Source organism: Artemia franciscana, chromosome 15, assembly GCF_032884065.1.
Source record: "Artemia franciscana chromosome 15, ASM3288406v1, whole genome shotgun sequence".
Lineage (NCBI taxonomy): Eukaryota > Metazoa > Arthropoda > Branchiopoda > Anostraca > Artemiidae > Artemia > Artemia franciscana.
The window spans coordinates 6,185,747-6,209,465 of record NC_088877.1 but is presented as its reverse complement, the minus strand read 5'-3'; the positions used below and the strand labels follow the sequence as shown (position 1 = coordinate 6,209,465).

General features: G+C 38.3%; 1 protein-coding gene across 4 annotated transcripts in view; it reads left to right on the top strand.

The window, feature by feature from the left end:
• Window positions 1–23,719, top strand: part of LOC136035982 (transmembrane ascorbate-dependent reductase CYB561-like) — a 61,777-nt gene that overhangs the window by 15,120 nt on the left and 22,938 nt on the right. For all 4 annotated transcript variants that reach the window (XM_065717886.1, XM_065717885.1, XM_065717883.1 and 1 more), the window contains exon 2: window positions 2,910–3,124. In XM_065717886.1, the coding sequence (XP_065573958.1) occupies window positions 2,910–3,124 (215 nt within the window). The remainder of the gene's footprint in view (window positions 1–2,909; window positions 3,125–23,719) is intronic.

Sequence of the window (23,719 nt, the reverse complement as noted above, 5' to 3'; positions counted from 1 at the left end):
TGCTTTAAACCTTGGTCCCTAGAAATCAAAGAAACATTTTCAAACAAGATAAAATGATTTGGAAAATTAAAGATATGCTCCGAGAGGGCCGACGTGAAATCTTCAGGTTGGGTATTTTGCTTTAAAGACGATGAAATAGAATTATGATGTTGTAGCAATCTCGTTTTTAAATTCTGGTTAGTACGTCCCACATAAGAGTTTCCTCAAGTACATGGGATTTCATAAACCCCACTTTGCTGCTCTACGGAAGTCCGACCCTTCCCAGAATTTAAAAAACTAGCCAAAGTATTACTACCTCTTAAAGCTACCTTTAAGCCATTATTTTGTAAAATTCTTTTAAGTTTTTCACTCAAACCTGGAACATATGGTAGAGAACAAAAAATATCTTTCTTTTCTGTTGTTTCCAGAATATCGTCAGAACATTCTAGAAATTTTTTCCTTCTTTTTGAAAAAGTCTGGTCAATTAACCAACCCGGTTACTTATTAATATCTCTTTTAAAAACAATAATTCCTCCTCAATGAATTTTGGAGAACAAATTCTAAAAATGCGGTCAGTTAAAGATATGGTTAAATCAATTTTTACTTGGCGAGCATGACCGGAGAAAAACGACAAAAATCTGTTATTGTTAGTAGGTTTTCTGTAAATCTTAAAATCCAGACTATTTTCATTTTTTAAAAGAAGAACATCCAGAAAAGGAAGTTTATTATCCTCTTCTAATTCTATTGTAAATTTTAAATCCCCTCCCCAAAAATTAAGATGTTCTAAAAAACTTTTTAATTCCTCCACCCCATAATTCCATACTGAAATTGTGTCATCCATATATCTCCCCCAAAATTCGTGTTTTAAAAAGTATGAATCTAACGCTATTGTTTCAATATTTTCTACAAAACAATTTGGTAATAAAGGACTTAAAGGGGCCCCCATGGGTAAACCATTTACTTGTTCGAAAAAACCCCCTCTGAATTGAAAAAAATAAGAGAACATGTTGCACAACCTAACTAAATTCATAATTACACCGACTTCCAAAACTGTTTCACCGCCAATTAAGTCCAAATTTCTTCGTATCTTTCTCTCAAGAAGAATTTCTGCGGCTTTTACATCAATACTCGTATACATTGACACTATGTCGAAACATGAAATTATAGAATTTGAAGAAATCTCAACTTCTTTTTGTTTTTTTTACAAAACAATTAGCAAATTGTTTTGTAGAAAATATTGAAACAATAGCGTTAGATTCATGACTTCTGAAATACGCCTGAGCGATATAGACTTCGTTGGCTACATCACCGTACTAGGATCGTGCCGACAATGATTTCAAAAAACTCTTAGACCAAGTGAGGAAAATAGGCTGCCAGGTCAGCCTAAAAATAAATAATGAAAAACAAAATGTATGACCACAACAGACTCATCCCTGATCATCGCTTGCAGAAATCAACAGTTAGAGCTGGTCGCGTATTTCAAATACCTAGGAAGCATAATTGAAAATAAAGGATCTACCACAGAAGAAGTGCGCACAAGAATTGGTCAAGCCAATGGAACCTTCAATAGACTAAAGAAAGTTTGGTGATTCCAAAACTTATCTCTATGGTTGAAATTACGATTCTTTAATTTGTAACTTTAATATGCAACTTAATGTCAGTTCTTCCTTATGCAGTCAAAACCTGAGACGTGAATTTGGAACAAGAGAGAGAGAGAGAGATCTCATGCAACAGGCTAGCCCTTATGACAGATGTCATAAGAGATCGCCGATGGGGATACCTATGCCACATACTAAGCATGGACAATCCCCGGTTACCGAATGGAGTGCTCGAATGGCAACCGTCGGGCACACACCGCAGAGGCAGACCAAGAAACACCATCCACCGAATGCATCAAACTGATCTCCGAAACCTAAATACCCCAATCCAGCCTCAGTGGGAGGACATACTGGCAGCAGGAAATTTGCGGGAAGGTTTAAGGTAAGCTGGCTATTTTAAACTGACGCTTTGCCTAAGCTCGAAAAGCAGATGGACCTGAAGCTGGAAATGCTAAATAAAGAAAAGATGATGTGGACACGAATAACAATCATGAAGAAATTATTTTTGTTGTTGTTGATTTAAAGGTTAGGGGTCTAGAACTGTTCTAAAATAAGACCACATGGAAAGCCCTGTGTTTCCTTGTTTTCACGATAGTTGTGCTTTAAATTTCGAAATCACTGAACTATGGGAAAGGGAAGTCGTTATGGTTATGAAAAGGAGCAATATTACGGACTTTGGCTTTATAGGGGTGCCATTTAGATAGAAGCTTAGGTCAGGACCTGATCTTGTTTTTTGACTCTTTTGATCGCTTGTTGCCCCGAAAAGTTCAAACCGTTTTTGGCCCGAATTAGGCCAAAAATGCTTTCTTGCAGTATCCATTTTTTTTAACCAAACTAGCAACATTATTGTGTAATCCTCTTGCCCAATGTTCTTGTTGCGGTGTGTATATATTCTTTTCTTGCTTAAAATCTTGTACAACACATTCCATTATGCGAATATACAAAAATTGTGGAAAGTATTCGTTAATGAATATGAAAGATTTGTTTCAAATCCGTACTGTACATTTTAGATATTGCAAATTTTTGATGTAGACTACCTTCCCACTTCATATCGTAATACACATATTATTGAGAAGTATGGTGTTACCGACATTATCCAATCGTTTGAGTTGGTAAGTGCTAACTTAACAAGACACGCCTTTGTGTCCCTAGGCCCAAACCATAATATTATCCATGTGTTTTTGTCTGAGATAAAGGTTAAAATTTGTCTATGTGCCTCTGAATTTGCTTTTTCTTTCTTTATAGTGTAATTCAATCCGTTTGTTTTGTTTAAAAGTGTGTTATAAATAAATTATTATTATTATTAAATGTTCACTCGTTTATCCATTGTAGAGATCGTACCCCCGAAGCATGGAAGGCTCCTGAGCCAAGAACGTCCTTCTGGTTGCTTTTCACAGCAGCACAAATCTTGCTCTTGGCCGCAGTGACCTTGGTACTATTTTGGGTTCTGAAGTTTCACAAATTTGCATGGAGAGAAGACCCAGCCAATGAGTTTTATGCCCATCCTGTTCTGATGATCGTAGGACTAATTTTCTTCGCAGGGGAAGGTATGTATATTTAAAATTATTCCTGTTTTAACAGGCGTTCTAATAAAGGGTGAAAACGAGACTTCTCTAGAGAGAAGTCTATCTAGAATCATCTAGAGAGAAGTCTGCCAAATTTCAAAAGGGTCAAAACTGCCTGAAAGGCAGCTGTGACCTTGTGTACAAATTATGCATCAGGTACATGACACTGATCTCCGAAACGCTCCATGGCTTGTAAAGAAGACATTGGTGGGGTCACCTAATGTTTGACCCTGTCAGTGCCACTAACTCGAGTTAATGATGAATTAATTGCCACAAATTTTTCATCGAACCTTTGCTGTCCAAGCTCGCCCATCACAGTAAACCCCCTCTATTGGATCTCAGTATCCCCAAAATTTGAGATGGCTTCTATATTACTAATATCCTTTGACAGAACCAGGGCTACCACTTACTGAGCTTACCACTAACGACTCACTGCAGCACCAAGCCGCCTGAGGCCAACACACGCTCCTCCTTTATCCCAATCTATTTGAAAACTCTCTATTTGCTTCCTCCCAAGAAGTTCCCATTTCCCTTAAATCTTTCCTTAGGACATTCTCCCACCCCATTTTGGGACGACCTGCTTTTCGTTTTGACCTAGATGGTTGGCCAACAAGGACAATCTGCCAACCTTTATTCGCAGAATCTTATAGCCATCTCATACTTTCCCTCGTTATAGCCATAGGAAGCGGGATTGACTCATATTTTTCGTACAGCTTACTGTTTTAGTATCCTGTACAAGCGGTCGGCAACCTGTGGCTTGCGAGCTGCCTGCGGCTCTTTTGTGGTCAAAGCGCGCCTCTTAAGAAACTCTTTTTCATTCTAGTTATACGTGTTCCATAATCACAATGAGCCGCAAAATAAAGAACAGACATGAAAAACTTCACTTCACGGGCCCGTCAACATTAACGTTTGGAAATTTGATGTAATTTCCACAATTCGTATCTTCATTCCGCCCCCAACACATTTTAATGTTTTGATTTTGGTTGGATTTTTTTCGTTAAACCACTTTTTACTCGTGGATTGAGGTACTTGAATTTGCGGGTATTAAATTGAAACAAAAGAGAGACGCATGGCAAAATGCTTAGGAAATATATAATTCGTACTATGTATTTGTACATTAAGGGGGTGGGGGGACTGCAGTGAAGCACTTTTAGGAATGATATAAGTATTCCTGAAGGTCCAAAACACTTGCTTACATTTTTCCCAAACTTGCTTATATTATTTTTTACTTCATATCCGTAAACGACTAAAAATACATTTTAAATAGTTACAACAGAATAGACCCTATTGTTTTATTGAAAAAGAAAAAAAATAGGTGTATGATACGTGAGCAATATTACTGTTTTATTCTCGCAGGGATCACACCCCTTCGTCTATCAATCTACTTATGGTGGACTTAAAGTCCACATATGGACTACTTATGGTCTTCTTATTTATGGAAAAAAGTGATAAAAAGGCTGGAGGGTGAAGTTCCAGAATTTTATTTGAACTGTCCGGTATAGTGGGCTTACGTGAACAGTAAGACAATTTATTCACCATTAACAAAAATATTGGCGATTGCTAAATATTTGGTGTTAAGTTAAAAATACGTTTAGTGGTGTTGAAGATGACTGCTAGCCAAATATAGTCTGGTCCTTGAGAAGATATATAAGGGAACCAAGAGCTGCATCCAAGTGAATGGAAAGCGGAGCACGTCATTTACCATTAAAACTGGTGTGCGACAAGGGTGTGTTATCGCCCCAGCATTGCTTAATTGTGTTATAGACCACATCATGACTTGAATAACCGATCGATTGCCCTTTGACCTCCAATTTGGAGACCGAATCCTGACCTATATCGACTTTGCAGACGACCTTGTGCTCTTTACCGACTCCATACAACAGCTGATAGATACTCTGTCAAAAAATAAACATAATAGGAGTCGAACTGCCAGGTCCAGTTAGCCTCTCCCGATTTAACTTCAGTTTGTGGAGCCTACCTTGAAGTTGTTGCAAACTTCACCTTTTATGGCTCCGTGATTTTGAATGATGGCTCCGTGGACGCAGAACTGGGCAGCCGAATCGCGAAAGCTACCTCTGTTGTCGGAAGACTCAATGTCATTTTGGGATCGCCCTATTTTTCTGCAGATCGCCTCGTATTTCCAGACGTACGAAGATACCCATATGTAACTCTCCCTGAGCTCAGTCCTGCTCTACGCGGCTGAGACTTTGCCCCTCAAATCCATCATCTTGAGCATGATAGACGTCTTCCAGACGAAAGAACTCCATCGAATCCAATGGGATGATTTTGCGAGTAATGAAGGGCTCCTTGCCCCTTATCACCAAGTTCCGTTCTCAACTCAAATTGCCCAGCTAACTCTTAGATGATCTGGGCATCTCCTTTTGATGCAACCGACAGCCGTTGCTGGAATCCTACATGACTTTGACCCCACATCCCATGGTTAGTCGTACCCGAGGAGTATACCTCGGATCAGGTGGAAGGACATCCTATAGAAGTTTCTCAACAGGGCCGACTTTGTCGCTGACGAGGCCCCCTTATTATGGTAATGCTGCCCACCTGGGGGAGGGAAATAGCTACGCTCTTAACGTCACATATCATACTGCAGGGGGCTTCAGCTAAGTGAGTCATCATGTTGAAGATTTAAAGGTTTGTTTTATAAAGGATTATGGGCTCTTGTACAGAGTATTGGCTCTTGAAATGCGTTTATGATAAGTTATCGGTTTGATTAAGTATTTAATATTTTAAATGGTATTTGATTAGCCTTAATATTCTTAACTGAAAATTATGGTCAGAAAGCGAACAACACTTACGTTTTCATGGATGTATTACAAACTAAACTGCAGCTCTTCATTGAATTTTTACAGTTGTGAAAAGTTTAATGGTCCCTTTGAACTAAAAAGGTTGCCGATCACTACCCTACACCAAAATAACCCATCGACATGCAATGCCAGGGCAGCAGAAAAAGTAAAATGGACCTATTCCCTACTTTTCAAAAGGAGATTTTTTTTCTGGGAGTTTGGTGGTATCTGAATTGTCAAGCACCAGATTTTTCCGTAAAATCTCTTCAAGGAACCTTCTGATGACATTTTTAGGAATACTGTATACACCCTCTACCACCCTCGGGATACTGCTTTGACATGCTGCCAAAACAAAGCTGTCTCTTGTCGCATATTGTTGTTAATTTCATTCTGTATTATTGTCCCATACTCGATTAGTAAATCACAGATGTTATTTTGATTTTACTGGGGGGGGGGGGTAATAGGTAAGAATTTCTTGGAGGAGGATACTCAAGACAGTTATATTATCACTCCCTTTCCTGGAATATCATCCCTCCCTTTCGTACATGTCTGAAATATTGTTGTCCTTTATGGGGTGATGTTCCTGCAAAGGCGGATCTAGAGCGAAATAGTGGCGGACCAATGTGACAATGGTGTCAATAATTGACCAAATTGAAAAGTTTATCTAAAAAAAGTGAAAAAAAAATTAGGGCGCCACAACAATCTTTGGGGAAAGGCGGTTTCCCACGGCCCCCTGGATCCGCCCCTGTGTTCCTGACACTGCTCAAATGGCGCTTTTTTTCAAATGTAAAACTATAGAAAAGGAAAATAACGAATTAAGGTCTTTTTAAAGAAGGCTGACGTTAATCAGCTAGGTAACATTCTTTTTCCCGCATTTCTGGCAAATTGTCGTTTTTAATTTTCTGCTGTTGATTCACAATTTAAAATTCACGGTCAGTGACCTCAATTTGTTTCTAGAGTCCTGTGGTGGCGCATTGGATTTGAGCTTTGTAATACGGGACCCAGAGATCGAATCACGCTGCATGAATGCATTGCGGGGCCGACACAGGGACCATCAAACAGTTCGTGGTAACGAACTGTAGTAAGGAGCGACCCGGCTCAATAGTAACCAAAACTCTAAAAAATTGAATTTTGATATCAATAGCTACATCAAAAGAATCGCATTTTAATGCTGATTTTAAATATATAAGTTTCATCAAGTTTAGTCTTACCCATCAAAAGTTACGAGCCTGAGAAAATTTGCCTTATTTAAGAAAATAGGGAGAAACACCCCCTAAAAGTCGTAGGATCTTAACGAAAATGACACCATCAGATTCAGCGTATCAGAGAACCCCACTATAGAATTTTCAAGATCCTATCTACAAAAATGTGTAATTTTGTATTTTTTGCCAGAAGACAAATCACGGGTGCGTGTTTATTTTTATTTTTATTTATTTTTTTTTTCTTTTCCCCAGGGGTCATCGTATCGACCAAGTGGTCCTAGAATGTCGCAAGAGGGCTCATTCTAACGGAAATGAAAAGTTCTAGTGCCCTTTTTAAGTGACCAAAAAAACTGGAGGGCATCTAGGCCCCCTCCCACGCTCATTTTTTCCCAAAATTAACGATCAAAATTTTGAGATAGCCATTTTGTTCAGCATAGTCGAAAACCATAATAACTATGTCTTTGGGGATGACTTACTCCCCCACAATCCCTGGGGGAGGGGCTGCAAGTTACAAACTTTGACCAGTGTTTACATATAGTAATGGTTATTGGGAAGTGTACAGACGTTTTCAGGGGGATTTTATTTTGTTTTTGGGGGTGGGGCTGAGGAGAGGGGGCTATGTTGGAGGATCTTTCCTTGGAGGAATCTGTCATGGGGGAAGAAAAATTCAATGAAAAGGGCGCAGGGTTCTCTAGCATTACTATAAGAAAACAATGAAAAATAAACGTGAAAACGTTTTTTCAAATGAAAGGAAGAAGTAGCATTGAAACTTAAAACGAACAGAGATAATTACGCATATGAGGGGTTCTAAAAATACTTTAGCATAAAGAGCGAGGTATTTAGGAGGAGGTAAATACCTTGCTCTTTATGCTAAAGTATTTTTAGTAATTTCAACTATTTATTCTACGGCCTTTTTGATTCAGGGGTCATTCTTAAGAATTGGGACAAAACTTACGATTCAGTGTAAAGAGCGAGGTATTAACGAGGGTACAAACCCCCTCGTATACATAATAAAAATATAAGGTTATGAAAGTTTGTTACGTAAGTTAATTCTTAAGTTACGTGTATTTTTTACTAATAAAAACGTTCATTAAAAATTAAAAGTTCTTGTTGCCTTTTTAAGTAACCGAAAAATTGGAGGGCAACTAGGCCTCCTTCTCCACCCCTTATTTCTCAAAATCGTCTGATCAAAACTAAGAGAAAGCCATTTAGCCAAAAAAAGAATTTTTATACAAGTTTCATTTTAATAATTTATGTGCGGAGAGCCAAAACCAAACATGCATTAATTCAAAAACGTTCAGAAATTAAATAAAAAACAACTATTTTTTTTAGCTGAAAGTAAGGAGCGACATTAAAACTTAAAACGAACAGATATTACTCCGTATATGAAATGGGTTGTCCCCTCCGCAATCCCTCGCTCTTTACGCTGAAGTTTGACTCTTTGCCACAATTCTACTTTTTAAAACAATTAAAAGCTTTAGCGTAAAGAGCGAGGGATTGCGGAGGGGACAACCCATTTCATATACGGAGTAATTTCTGTTCGTTTTAAGTTTTAATGTCGCTCCTTACTTTCAGCTAAAAAAATTAGTTTTTTTTTATTTAATAGTAGTCAAGAAGCGTCGTTAATTCTTAAATAATAATAAAACTTGTTTCTAGAGACATAGTTGTTAAGGAAGAAAAATGTTTGAAAACAAGCTGAAAGAAAACATATTTGCTAAAGATATTCAATCTAAAAAAAATATACTAGCCTAAAAAAAAGATTTAACGAAAAACACTGTTCTTTATGCATTCACGCAGACATCGATATAACATTGGTTGTGTAAAGGAGTAAAGGGTTGTGTACTGGGTTGACTAGAACCCCCTTGCCATGAGTGTAATTTTTGATTATACTTATTAAATTTATACGGAAGATAAAGTTAATAAAGTAAAAACAACTATATCAATCCATGTTTTAAAGTTACAAATATAAATAACATTTTTCGGTTTCACTTCTTGAGTGGAGAGGCTTCGAAGCATAAAAATGGTACCAATATAGTCTCTGTGGTCGAAAACCCATTTTTTGCACTCCCCCTTTCTTGTATACTCCTCCAACTCCCATCAGTAGGCCTAAGTTTCATAAACCTTCTTCTGAGTAGAATTTACAGGCTACTGCAACATTACAGAGAAATGTTTAATGGCTTTTTTTAAGCTCTTGGTCATATACGTCTTTTTTGTAACTTCATCTTTGAAAATGCCATCTTTGGTGCCGCAGGGCATCAAAATGACCCTTTTCAGGCCATTTACGGATTTGAATGACCGGAAAGTACAAAAAAGAAAAACGCCAATATAATCTCTATGATTGAAAACCTTTAAACTAGAGGTTTACAGTTCTCCCTCCTGTATAATCCTCTCCCAGCACCCTTAGTAATTGAAGACTCAAAAACATGTTTAAGATCTGCTTAATGAAAAAATTCTTTTAAATTTGAATTTAGAATAATAACTGTTATCTCTTTCACAGTAGAAATTAATAACACAATTTTTTTCAAAAATTTCGAAAAGAACTTCGAAGGCTGATATGTCTTTTTCTCATTCTTTCTATTTCTTCAGCACTAGCGGGACGCCAAAACATCTTAGAAAGATGTCGAAGAGCTTATTTGAAAGCTGATGCTTACATCTGTATGCTCAGTAAAACACCTTACGACAGCGCCATCGTAAGGTGGCACTTGGCCCCACAAATTGGACTTTTTATGTCCAATTGTGAATTAAAATTGTATTAACGTGAAATTGATATCTATTCCCTTAAGATTTCTGGAAATATTTCTGGTCTACGCTGTTATTATGAAAGTAAAGAGTAACATTAAATCCCAAAATGAGCAGAATTTATTCCGTATAGGAGGGGGACTGCCCCTTTCTCATCCACACCTCCATCTCATGTTCACAGAAACTTCGGAGGTTGCTCATTAGATCAGAAATTGAATGTTCAAGCCCTTTTTTTTATCAGTCGAAAGTGACTGGAGATCAACAAGCCGCGGGGGTGGGCATTTCCCTGGGGTGTTTTCCACCGGGGCGGGGGCATTTTCTGAGGAAGGGGAATTTTTCTTGGGGAGTATTTCCTGCTATGAAAGTATTTTCCGGGGGATATTTTTGGCAGGGGGGGGGGTATATGCCAGTGGGTGGTGGTTTTAAATGCTGGCTACTATTCAAGAATAATGACATATGCTACTCAAGTTTATCATTACAGTAAAAGTAAATAGCAAAAAATACATATTTCGCAATTTCTAAAAGGAGCTTGAAATCCTGACATGTCTATTTTTTATTTTTTCTTTTTTTCTCCAACGTTAGCTCATGCTCCTGGACTTAGATTGTGCTGATGATTTAAGCATCCTAGATGAAAGTGTGAGCAAAATGAATGAACTTTTAGAGGTTTTGCGAGTTCAGAGTGCAAGAATATGATAGAAAATAAATATTAAGAAGACTAAGTCACTAAGGCTAAGAACAGGTGAAGATGAAAAGGTGACGTCGGGCAACGAAATGATTGATCAGGTGGACAGCCTCACTTACCCCTGCAGTGTAATTAGTAAAGACGGTTATTATTAGTAAAATCGGTAGTAAACATCGATTAGAGCGTTGAAACGTGTAACCTTGCGAAGTTTCCACAGTTATGGTTTTTACTTCTCCGGTTCCCCCCACCCCGTCTAGGCATGCATGCATTGGTCACTGGTTTCGACGTCACGAACACGTCTATGATTTGGGGGTGGAATTCTGCTTCCTCCCTGAATTTGGAGAGTTTTTGTTTTTACCTTCATATACACTAATTTTTTATTCTTAATAATAATTTGACTTTAATGATTACTTCTCCTAAAATGTCGAAGTCGAAGAAGAACAAATAACGGAAGTATACTTTCTTATGAGAAGTTCGAAAGTTCTTTCCAGTGTTTATATATGTGATTTTGGACAGTATTTCATAATTAATTGAATTTGGAACTGCAACTCTACAAAGATACCGGTAATAATGTAACTTTTGAAGACTTTATATGATAAAATTGCACATGTTTTTGGTAGAAAAGTCCAAGAAACATGCGAAACAAAACCTAAATTTAACACTCTCTTTTAACGAAACTCTTATTGACTTCTTTAGTTTCTTCGCCTTAGTTAGACAAGGGCCTTTTTTATAAAGTTTATTATGTACCGGTATATATTTTTAAAACTAAAAATGGACAAAAATTAGTTTAAAAAACACAAAGTTGGTCATATGAAAGTAAAAAGAACAGAGTAAAAAGAAAGTAAAAAGTTGAAAATCAGAACAGACAAAAATTGTTGGGTGTCACAATTTATGCAACATATATATGAAAAACCGTTTCAGATAAGATGGTTCGTGAGTGACATTTGCTAATATTCCTAAAATTTTGAAAAACTAGCGCTGTACTGACAACTGAGCTTACTTAAGTTTTCTAGAGAAGTAATTTTGTGTACTAAAATTCGTTGAGTTCTTGGCCGGTGAGAGACTATTGAAAGCCGTCTACAGGCTACTAGAGGTCCATCCTGCTCCTAACCCTGTTTAGTCGGTTTTGTGTTTTCAGTAAAATGCTATTTTTTCAGAATTCTTCGAATATATGGTAATACCACGAGTCAATTTATTTGAACCAGTTTTTCAAATATATGCTGCATAAACTGTAAAGCAACAATTTTTTTTCAACTCAATTTTCAACTTCGCTCTTTATTTTCATTAGAAAAAGCTTTTTACTTCTAATCTAAGCCACGAGAAATCGATTGACTTACAGTTGAGATGGCTAGGATACTTTTTGCAAATGAAGGATGAGTGATTGCCAACAATTATCTTTTTGGTTATCCGGCTTGGGCCAAACAAAAAGCAGGTCTTCCCTGAACGGGGGGGGGTATTCGTAAGAAAGGTTTTTAAAGAAAATTTGAGCTTCTTGGGGGGCGTAAAGGGAGAAGCTTCGAATAGATTGATATGAAGGAGGACAGTGCGCAGCTGCGTCGGTGTAAAGTGGTTTAATGATGCTGTGAGTCGTCAGTAGTAGTAGCAGCAGTAGTGACAGTAGTCGGGTTGGATTACAGCAAAGAAATAGACCGATACCTCATCTGATTCTACTTGTACTTGTGCTTTGGTACTTGAACATTTCTCACACATTACTTGTATTTCAAGAATTACTCGTACTTGTCAGTCACTCTGGTTTTCCAAATATAAGATACAAAAGGATCTCGTTCTCCTAAGAATTCTAATTAACCTGAATAAGGGGCTTTTTCTCTTTGGAAAAGCCTCGTTTAATAACTTTTTCCTTTACCAGAAATTAATGAAAAGTGGCTATTTTCTATTTTCTTTAAATTTTGTTACTGAATAGTAACCCCACCTGCCAGCAAATCAGTGCAATACCATAACATCATCCCACGAGTTTTCAACTGTTGAATTTTATTTCAACTGTTGAAAAAGTCGGTAATTCTGAAAGATGGCAAATTCCTATTGGCAAATTTTATTTCAACAGTTGAAAAAGTCGGTAATTCTGAAAGATGGCAAATTCCTATTGGCAAATTTTATTTCAACAGTTGAAAAAGTAGGTAATTCTGAAAGATGGCAAATTCCTATTGGCAAATTTTATTTCAACAGTTGAAAAAGTCGGTAATTCGGAAAGATGGCAAATTCCTATTGGCAAATTTTATTTCAACAGTTGAAAAAGATGGTAATTCTGAAAGATGGCAAATTCCATTTAAACGGTCCCTCCCCAACAATCTACAACCATTGCTTGAATACGATCCCCCTGAAAAAAAGAGAAGAAACCGGAGACGCGTCAGTGCTTCCTATGTAAAAGAGTAATTTTTTTTTTTTTTTTTTTTTTTTTTTTTTTTTTTTTTTTTTTTTTTTTTTTTTTTTTTTTTTTTTTTTTTTTTTTAGGTGGATATTCTTCCAAATATGATTTTCAATTACGGTAATTCCAGTAATATACTCTTTCCATTTCGACCTAAAGTCATTTTTGAAGGGTTTCAGCTGATCGTATACAAAATTTTTGTTAGGCGGTGGGGTTATTTTTTTGGAGGGGTGTTTTACAAAAATAAATTCGAAAAACACATAAAAAATTTGTTTTTGTGCATTTTTGTTAAGTTTTTACGAGTCAGATAGAAATTTCGATGGAGTAAGCTAATCTCCTACACCCCCCTCCTCCATCTGGATATGACTTTGGGTTTCAGGGTCTTTTGGAAATGCCCATAAATTAGTTTTCAGAATATACTTTTATTCTATAGATAAATCGAAATAACAGTTATCGTACCTTATTAAGCGTTATATGGCAATTTTTCCTTGCTAGGCAGTTTTGTTTCCCAAACACGTTTTTTGGTACTGTGGGCCGCGGGATTGCTCTTTACTCGATAGCTGTATCTATCGCTGAAACCGTAATATCTTTTAGGACAGAGGAATTTTCAGGCTCATTTAATAATTAAAAAACCCGTATTTACTCATCAACCTTTTGACGACCCTAATTATGGATTTAAAATACCAGTGATGTGTCAATGACCCTTATAGCTCCTATTAAGTGGACTCACGAAGCATTTAAATAATCCGAATCTGTTTCTTCTCCTTCTAAAAATCTCAAATTAAAAAGAATGACATTAACCTTCAATATTTTTAAAAACCATATGGCCGGCACCTAAGCAGCAATTCGCTTAAGAATAGTGAGGAGGGGGAAGTGGAGTCAAACTTCTTGCGCAAAATATATTCAACTAGAAAGAATGAATGATTTTAAAATCTTAATTTTCATAAACTTAATTTTGGCAATTAATAAAATTAACTAATTTTAATTAAATTTTTATTTAACTAATTAAAGTTTAATTTTATTAATTAAATTCACATCACTTTAATTAAACTTAATTTTCAGCAATTTTAAATGGTAATATTTTTTTCTATTTATATGAAGTACTTCAATGTACGAATGTAAGTGACATTTTAAACTGACATTCACTTACGAATGTAAGTGACATTTTATGTAGTGACAAATAATGATTTTATTTAGTGACTAAACCCGTACAGAGTATTTCATTATCTAATCTACAAAATACAACACACAGCTTATATCACAAATACAGCTACAAAAACAATCTACTAAATAGCACAAAGAGAAAAAAAATTAACACAATAACCAGTCTCTTTGTTTGATTCAAGTATGTTAGAATGGCATATTGAGCTTCTTTAATAAATCAAATTACATTAATATTAAAAATATCAGAATAAGAAAACTCTTATAATCTAAATTGTATTTCGGCTCTTTCATTTTCAAAAAGTTTACACTCAAAAGGATAATGATATAAAGTCTCTTCGTCACCACAATCACAAGTGGAACTATTACTCTTATTAATTCTACATAAAAACTATAAAAATTATACGTAAAAACATAACTACATAAAACTATATAGAATTAAAATCAAATTGTAACAATTTTTTAAAGCAACGCCAGTATTCTGTTTACAGTCCTGATATCTTAACAGTCATGATATCAGAAAAAAACTTTCGCAAGTTATACCTTTTTTATGGCACTTGGTATTAACCAAGTGACATATAGCAATCGCCAATTCTGTCGGTCGGTCTGTCTGTCTGTCGGTCTGTCTGTCTTACTTACTTGTACTTGGGTCACGTTCGAGCCTTGTCCAGGCCCATCGTGGGATCCAGAATTTGTCGACATGCGCCTCTCCATTGCTCTCTCTCAAGTGCGATTGGCTCGATCAACTGGATCCATTGTCTATTCCATCGGTGCCCGTGCTTCTTGAAACCTCCAATTGGCTCGAGGTCGGCTCTAACTGTTGATAACCATGTCTTTTTTTTTCCTCCAGGCTTCTTCTTCCAGTGCGCAAGGGGTTGGCATTTCAAGCACTGTTTGCTGAACGAGTCATCCGGTCGGCGCAGTGTATGCCCGAACCATCGTAGACGTCTCGCTTTGACAACATCAGAGACAAGTGGTATATCACCACATCTTCTTCTGATGACATCGTTACGGACGCGGTCAGAGAGACGCAGGCCAAGAATACAGCGAAGACATTTGTGGTGGAAGACATTCAGGTTATTAGCTTCCCCAGCTCTGAGGGGCCACGTTTCGCAACCATAAAGAAGCACAGAGAGGACCAAAGCGTTATATATCCGGAGCTTTGTTCGAAGGGAGATTTCATTTCGTAGCCAGAGGCACTTCCGAAGCTGGATGAATGCTGCCCAGGCTGCGGAGATGCGGCTTTGTATTTCGCTTAGAGCTTCGCCCTTGGGATTTATTAGGGAGCCTAGATATTTGAAATTCTGGACGTCCTCGATTGGGATGCCATTCAATGTGATTGGAGTTTCATCTAGCCCAGAGGTGCGCATCGATTTTGTTTTCGATTGGCTGATCTTTAGTCCAGTAGCAAGGGATCTAGCAGCAATGTCGTCTATCATGAGCTGTGCTTCTACTATCGACTCAGCCAAGATATCCACATCATCAGCGTAATCAAGGTCTGTTATTGATAGTGCTGGACTGATTGTCACACTTTATATTTGTCGAGAGTCTTCATGATCTGGTCAATGACAAAGTTAAATAAAATAGGCGATAAGGCACAACCCTGTCGCACTCCTTTGTCAATTGATATTTCTTTTGAGATTTCTCCGTCAGCTCTTATAAATGCCCTCGTTCCCACGTAATACGCCTTAATTAAACGGACTATCTTTTCGGGCACTCCATCATCCCTCATTGCATCCAGATGGCAATTCTCTTTACCGAGTCAAAAGCCATTACAAAGTCGATAAAGACTTGTATTGTTTCCTGCTGGTGTATAAGGCGGTGTTCCAGGATCTGTCTCAGGCTAAAAATATGATCGCAGCATCCCATACCAGGTCTGAATCCTGCTTGATTTGGCCTCGTCGGGTCATTTCTAATATTTCTGAACCTATTTAATACTATTATTGTGAAAACTTTTGCAGAATTGGGTATCAGGGAAATTCCTCTATAATTTTTACAATCGGCTCGATCCCCTTTCTTAAATACAGGAATTATTATAGAGGTCCTCCACTCTTCAGGAATGTATTCGTTGACCCAAACATCCGTGAGTAAGTTGTGGAGCTCGTCGATAGCCGCTTCTGGAAGGGCCTTGAGAAGTTCAGCTGGTAATTCGTCAATTCCAGGGCTTTATTATTTTTTAATAGTTTTACGGCATGAATAATTTCTTCTCTGCTTGTAGGGGCAATATTGCAATCCTCATACACGAATGGTGACTCAGAACTGCTGTGGGATGGAATGAGTTGGCTGTGGTCATTTTCTGATGGGTGAAGAAGCTCCTGGAAGTGAGCACGCCATCGTTCGATGCGATCTTCTTTGCTCGTGAGAAGCTTGTTGTCCTTACTAAGTAGCGTGGGGGTAGATCTTTGCTTCTTTTTCCCGGTTGATTCTCCTAGGAGCTGGTAGAGTTTCCGTGAATCATTGCGTGCAGCAGCTTTTTCCATTTCACAGGCTACATTAGACCAATATGCTTGTTTGTCTGCCTTAGCAGATTTGTGACATTCTTGGCGGAGTGCTTTAAAAGCAGCAGAGTGTTTATCAGTCATTTGTTTCTTCCTTAAAGAGAGTTCTATTGTCTTCTGAGAAATCCATCTTTTGGGTTTTTTGTCCCTTACTCCGAGAATTTCTGTAGCTGCCTCTTTCACTTGATTTCGGAACTTGATCCAGCGCTTTTCTATATTTAGTGATGGGTTAAAATTTTCTTGCTCGGTCATGGCACTTGTCTCGGTCTCAGAAATTGCTTGATTGGTCTTAAATTCTCGGTCATTATCTTGCAACGGCGTGAAACGGTTTGTAAGTTCGAGTATAAAGGTCTCTTTGATTTCAGGGAGTTTGAGTTTCGTTGTGTCTAGGATGCGTCTAGGTGCAGATACTTTTTTGGAGCTGAGTCTGAATCTAACTTTAGATTTTAGTAATAAATGGTCGGATCCACTTTTTGATCCAGTGTCGGCCCCTCTGTATACTCTCGAGTCTTTAATCATTGACTTCCAGCGACGAGAAACGAGTAAATAGTCAATTTGGGCGCGGGTTCTACCATCTCGGGATCTCCAAGTGTAAGTGTGGCAAGGTTTGTGTTTAAACCATGTATTAGCCACACTGAGATTATTCAGCATAGCAAACATGAGAAGTCTAACTCCGTTAATGCACCGGTCGCCCAAACCGTGGTTGCCAATGGCCCATTCAGAATCGTTTAGTCTCGTGCCAATCCTGGCATTGAAGTCACCACCGATCACGAGGATGTCCTTACGAGGAATTTTATTCATAGTCAGTTGGAGGTCAGCATAGAATTTGTCTTTCAAGTGGTCAGGGGCGTCACGAATAGGGGCATATACAGATAGTATTGTCAGGTTATTACTCTGACCTTTTAAACGGGCCATCACAATTCTGTCAGACGCTGCCTCATAGTCAAGGAGTCCCGATGCGATCTTTGGTGTCATGATTATTCCCACTCCTGCGAGGCCGGATCCATCCATTGGGCCAGAATTGAATAGTATGGCCTTTTTACCCGAAGGGGCTATTAGGTCAAGTGTCATTTGTCCATTTAATCTTGTCTCTGAAACACAGAGTATGTCCAGGTTATATAAATACAATTCTTCAGCTACGAAGGCTTGCGTTAGTGAACATTTGATGGAACAGAGGTTCCAGCAGCCGATATTCAGGCCATGTCTCCTTGATAGTATGGTAGCTAGCTCACTTTTCGACGAGGTCGCCAGCCTCGACGCATCGCTTAATGCCGGGAATGCCGTAGCCAAATTCGCTCTCATATTAGACATATTCAACATAATTCTGGATATAATTCTTGGGTATGATTAACCGCAGGGGCCCCAGTCCTACGGGTCACCCGGAGCACGTTGGCCGTCACTTCGCTTGGCGTGAAGCTAGGTGACGTTTACACCCTCTCACCGCTATGAGGTGTACTGGCGGGTTTGCTCTACTGCCTAGGGACGGAAGGGGGGAGCATCCTTGCTTGCAACGCCACCACCGCCGTGGCAATTTGCAAGCTTAGCTTCCACCTTTGCTCCCACCTAGAATCAGTAAAGCCTTCAGGTCTGTCTGTCGGTCCCGGTTTTGCTACTTTAGGCACTTCCAGGTAAGCTAGGACGATGAAATTTGGCAAGCGTATCAGGGACCGGACCAGATTAAATTAGAAATAGTCGTTTTCCCGATTTGACCATCTGGGGGGGGGAGTGGGGGCCCGGTTGATTCGCAGATAATAAAAAAAATGAAGTATTTTTAACTTATGAGCGGGTGATTGGATCTTAATGAAATTTGATGTACCTGATTAAATTAGAAATAGTCGTTTTCCCGATTTGACCATCTGATTTGACCATCAAATTTTGACCATCAAATTTGATGTTTGGAATGATATTGTGTCTCAGAGCTCTTATTTTAAATCCCGACCGGGTCTGATGACATTGGGGGAGTTGGAGGGGGGGGGAACCTAAAATTTTGGAAAACACTTAGAGTGGAGGGATCGGGATGAAACTTGATGGGAAAAATAAGCGCAAGTCCCAGATACATGATTGACATAATCAGAACTGATTCGTTCTCTTTGGGGTAGTTTTGGGGGGGAGTAATTCTTAAAAATTAGAAAAATGAGGTATTTTCAACTTACGAACGGGTGATCGGATCTCAATGAAATTTGATGTTTAGAAAGATATCGTGTCTTAGAGCTCTTATTTTAAATCCCGACCGGATCTGGTGATGGGGGCGGGGAGTTGGGAGAGGAAACCTAAAACTTGGAAAACACTTAGAGTGGAGGGATCGGGATGAAACATGGTGGGAAAATCAAACACAAGTCCTAGATAGATGATTGACATAAACGGAACGGATCCGCTCTCTTTGGGGTAGTTGGGGGGAGTATTTCTGAAAAATTGAAAAAAATGAGGTAATTTTAACTAACGAACGGGTAATCGGATCTCAATGAAATTTGAAATTTAGAAGGATATCGTGGCTCAGAGCTCTTATTTTAAACCTGACCGGATCTGGTGACATGGGGGGGGGGGAGTTGGGAGGGGGAAACCTAAAACTTGGAAAACACTTAGAGTGGAGGGATCGGGATGAAACTTGGTGGGAAAAAAACACGAGTCCTAGATACTTGATTGACATAACCAGAACGGATCCGCTCTCTTTGGGGTAGTTGGGGGAGGGGGTTAATTCTGAAAAATTAGAAAAAAGGAGGTATTTTTAACTTACGAACGGGTGATTGGATCTCCATGAAATTTGATATTAGAAGGATATCGTGTCTCAAAGCTCTTATTTTAAATCCTGACCGGATCTGGTGACATTGGGGGAAGTTTGGGGTGGGGAAACCTAAAATGATGGAAAACGCTTAGATTGGAGGGATTGGGATGAAACTTGGTTGGAAAAATAAGCAGAAGTCTTGCATACGTGATTTACATAATTGAAACGGATCCGCTCAATTGTGGGGGGGGGGGTAATTCTGAAAAATAAGAAAAAATGACGTATTTTTAACTTATGAAGGAGTGATCGGATCTTCATGAAACTTCATATAGTAGGATCTCGTAACTCAGATCTCTTATTTTAAATCTCAACTGGATCCAGCGTAATTGGAGGGGGAGCAGTTGAGGGGAACCAGAAATCTTAGAAAATACTTAAGAGGTGAGATCAGGATGAAACTGGATGGGAAGAATCAAAACCTGTCTAAGATACGTGACTGACATAACTGGACCGGATCTGCTCTCTTTGGTGGAGTTGGGGGGGGGGGGTAATTTGAAAATTGAGGCATTTGTAACTTACGAAAGGGTGACCAGATCTTAATCAAATTTGATATTTAGAAGGATATTGCGCTTTAAAGCTCTAATTTTAAATACCGATCAGATCCTGTGACATTCGGGGGAATTGGAGGGGGAAACCGGAATTCTTGGAAAACGTGAAAATTGGGGTATTTTATTTTACGAACAGGTGATCGGATCGTAATGAAATTTGATATTTAGAAGGAATTCATGTCTCAGAGCTCTTATTTCAAATCCCGACCAGATCTTTTGACATTGGGCGGAGTTGGAGGGGGAAATCTTGGAAAAACACTTGGAGTGTAGGAATCGGGATGAAGCTTGGTGGATAGAATAAACAAATGTCCTTGATACGTGATTGACTGAACCATACTGGATTCGCTTTTTTTTGGGGAGTTGAGGGGAGGGGTTCAGTGATTTGGCGAGTTTGGTGCTTCTGGACGTGCTAAAACGATGAAAATTGGTAGGCGTGTCAGGGAGCTTCACAATTTGACTTGATAAAGTCGTTTTCCCAGATTCGACCATCTGGGGGGCAAAAGGGAGAGGAAAAATTAGAAAAAATTAGGTATTTATAACTTACGAGTGGGTGATCGGATCTTAATGAATTTTGATATTTAGAAGGACTTTGTGACTCAGAGCTCTTATTTTAAATCTTGACCGGCATTAAGCCTCTTATTTTCCTTTTTAAATCAATCTATTGATTTATAGAATTTTGCTAGAGCTCATACCATATGATCTCTTGGCTCTTAGCTCTTCTTGCCTCGTCACAAGTGCCATATGAGCTCTTAGCTCTTGTTTTTTTACTAATAGGGAGGGTAGGCTACTTGTCTATCATATAAAACGCACTTGAAAAGTGAAGTTTGGTTAAGGCCGTTATTAAGTGAACTGATGGAACTCGAAAGTCCCATGTTAAAATTGAAAATTTATATTTAAAAAGTACTCAAGTATTCATTGGCGGAAGATACCGCTTTTAATATCAGGCCGTAGCTTCTTGAAGATGCTACAAAATGTTTGCTAGGATTTTGCTCTATTTACTCTAATTGCTTAAAAATCTTAGAAAATGTCTAGCTCTTTTCCACAAGTGTACTCTATGAAGGATATTGCTTTTAGAACAAAATCGGTACTATCATAAGCAGAAGACAATAATCTGTAAGGTGATTGCAACCATTTTTCGATGCATTTTCCTGTTTTCGAACAATCCCATAGAATATTTTAAGCTAACTGAAATTTTTACAAGTTTTTTGCCAGAAAGAATCGTTTCACATCGTCGATTACGCCCCTAGAGACCAGATTGACAAGCTATTATAATTAACCCGCTATTTCCGCCAATGAATAAGTGCTATTTGAATTGTTTTTGACAATCGACGGTCTTTAGAGAATTGAGAGACAGAAGGCTACCCTAACTTCAATTTTGAATCTCGATGTTTTCAAGTTCACTTAATCACGGCCTTAATGCTAATGAAAAAATATGATGAAAATAGAATACTTTATAGTAAAATTGTGAAAACTAAATCTTGGAAATATGCTCCCAAAACGCAGTGTTACATTTCCAAAAATGTTACTTCTCGTAAGAGTACAAAGTTATGGTGCGTCTATTGACGCAGTGTTTTGTTTTGGGCAACAACCCCTTACCCTAGAAAAATACAATTGCCAGTTCTTCGGTCCTTGGTAAATCGCAAATCTTAATTCGAACATCCATGGTGAGACACTATATTATATCACTAGTCAAAGCGAACTAACCGGTGTCCTCAAGATTCGCGTTAATAATGAACTAAAATGAACTAGGTCATGAATCGCGTTAATAATAACCTTTTCTTTGTTTTTGAGATGGCCAGTCGACGCCGAAGCTCCCAATTTAATAATTCACAAACAACATTCACAATTTTGCTAATAAAGCATTCTATTTTCATATTTTGTTGTCACCAAGTTTCACTTCTCGAGTGTGTTTTCTATAATAGACAAGTACCTGTTTTTGTCTTTTTTTTTTACTAGTAGGAAGATCTGGTTAGGCATGTGTAAGTTTTTACTCTCATTTGTGGGTGAAAAACTTATACCAAACAAAAATGCCGAAAAGGCCCCGTTTGGCCTACCTAGAGGAGTAACTAGGGTAATTTCACAGTGTTCTGGTGAAAATTGGGAGAGTCCTTCAAAAATTCGGTCGGTAAAATTCCATAGATTATTTTTATGGTACTTAATCCCGAATATTCCGAAAACACCCAAGAAGTTTGATCTATGTAATCTGAGAAAAACCGGTTTGTCCTTTGGATTTGGTTATAATTAGCTTACTCCGCGAGAAAAAATACGATGCAGGTATGTTTTAATTATATATTTGATGTATAGAGAGGTAAAATAGGTTAGGTATTTAACATAATGCGCTCTGGGCGGCCTGCTTTCCATAATTTCCTTCTGCAGTTTCCATAATTTGTTTGAAAAGTATTTTCTTTTCATCATATTTTGGTATATTTAATTGGACTAACCTAACTAATCATTATGATTAAACTAACTTCACTTCTCGAGTGTTTTGGGGATATGTAACAAGTGGGCCTGCCATTTGTACGTCTAGTGAATCGCGTATCTCTGGAATTTAACCAAACATTCCTACATCATATTAGAAAGGAATTTAGTTCAGCATTTTATGCTATTCTGAAGCACGAATTTCAGCTAAACTAGTTGCAGAACAAGTTCTACAACTTATCTACGAGCATAAAGCATGCTATGATTTGCTTCTATTTCTAATTGGGCATAAATGATATCTAATTGGTCTAATTTGATTAATTAATAAAATAATATCTAATTGAGCATAATTGTACAACAAAAAACTTCGATCAATTTTAACGGGTGGTATATTGAGAGCGAGGGGGAGGGGCAAGCCTTGTTGCTGAAATTAAACTATACTGAAATGCTGTTGTTAAGGTAACACTAAGTGAGTCCCTGGTCCCCTCCATTGCCCTTCTCCCCGTCAGCTTCTTTACAGAAAGGTAAATCTTGTTTGAAGCAAGAAGGAACAAGTATTAGCTTGTAATGTTGGAGACCCTATATTGCAAGTGGTAACACCTCCAACAGCCAGGTAAGTCTCCAACACCAGGGGTGGGCACCAAGGAAACTTGGGCTCGCAACATGGCATATTTTGCCCTCCTGCACCTAATTAATACAATTTTCAATCCTCTGGTGACATGCCCCTGTGCCCTTCTCCTTGCAGTCATCTCTCTTCACCTACCCCCTTTCCCTAACAGCATTTTGCCTGGAATTAACCACCCTGTTGAACTAGGATCACGCGAGGATTACCAATCCCTATGACTTGATAGTTGAAGGTGGCTAACAGTCCCTCGACCTCCCCACTTCCAACTCTTTCATCAAAAAGTATGAATGTGACCAAGGCTGTATTCAGGAGAGGGGCTAGGGGGTTTGAACCTCTCCCTCGAAATGTTTGTCCGGCTCGTAAAAACGCAATGAAAATGCAAAAAACACAAATTGATGCATTTTTTAAACTTTTCATTTGTAGTTCCCTCCCCTGAAAAAATGCCCCACCCCGAACAATAATCCTGTATACGGTTCTGAATGTGGTACCTTGTTTGAATCAAAATTGTTTTGATTTTCAATCAATTTTATTGAAGCCAAAAAGAGCAGCCGTGCCCCCCCCGACCCCTTCGTCAGCTCTCTCCTCACAAATTCTGTGCATAAATGTTTGATTATGGCTGTCACGGGTGTTAACCGGAGGAGGTCAATTGCCCCATTGACTTTTTGTCTCCTTAGATTTTGAAAAACACCTTTTTGGCATTTTTATTCGAAACATTCAAAAATTCTGAATTCCCCCCCCCCCACC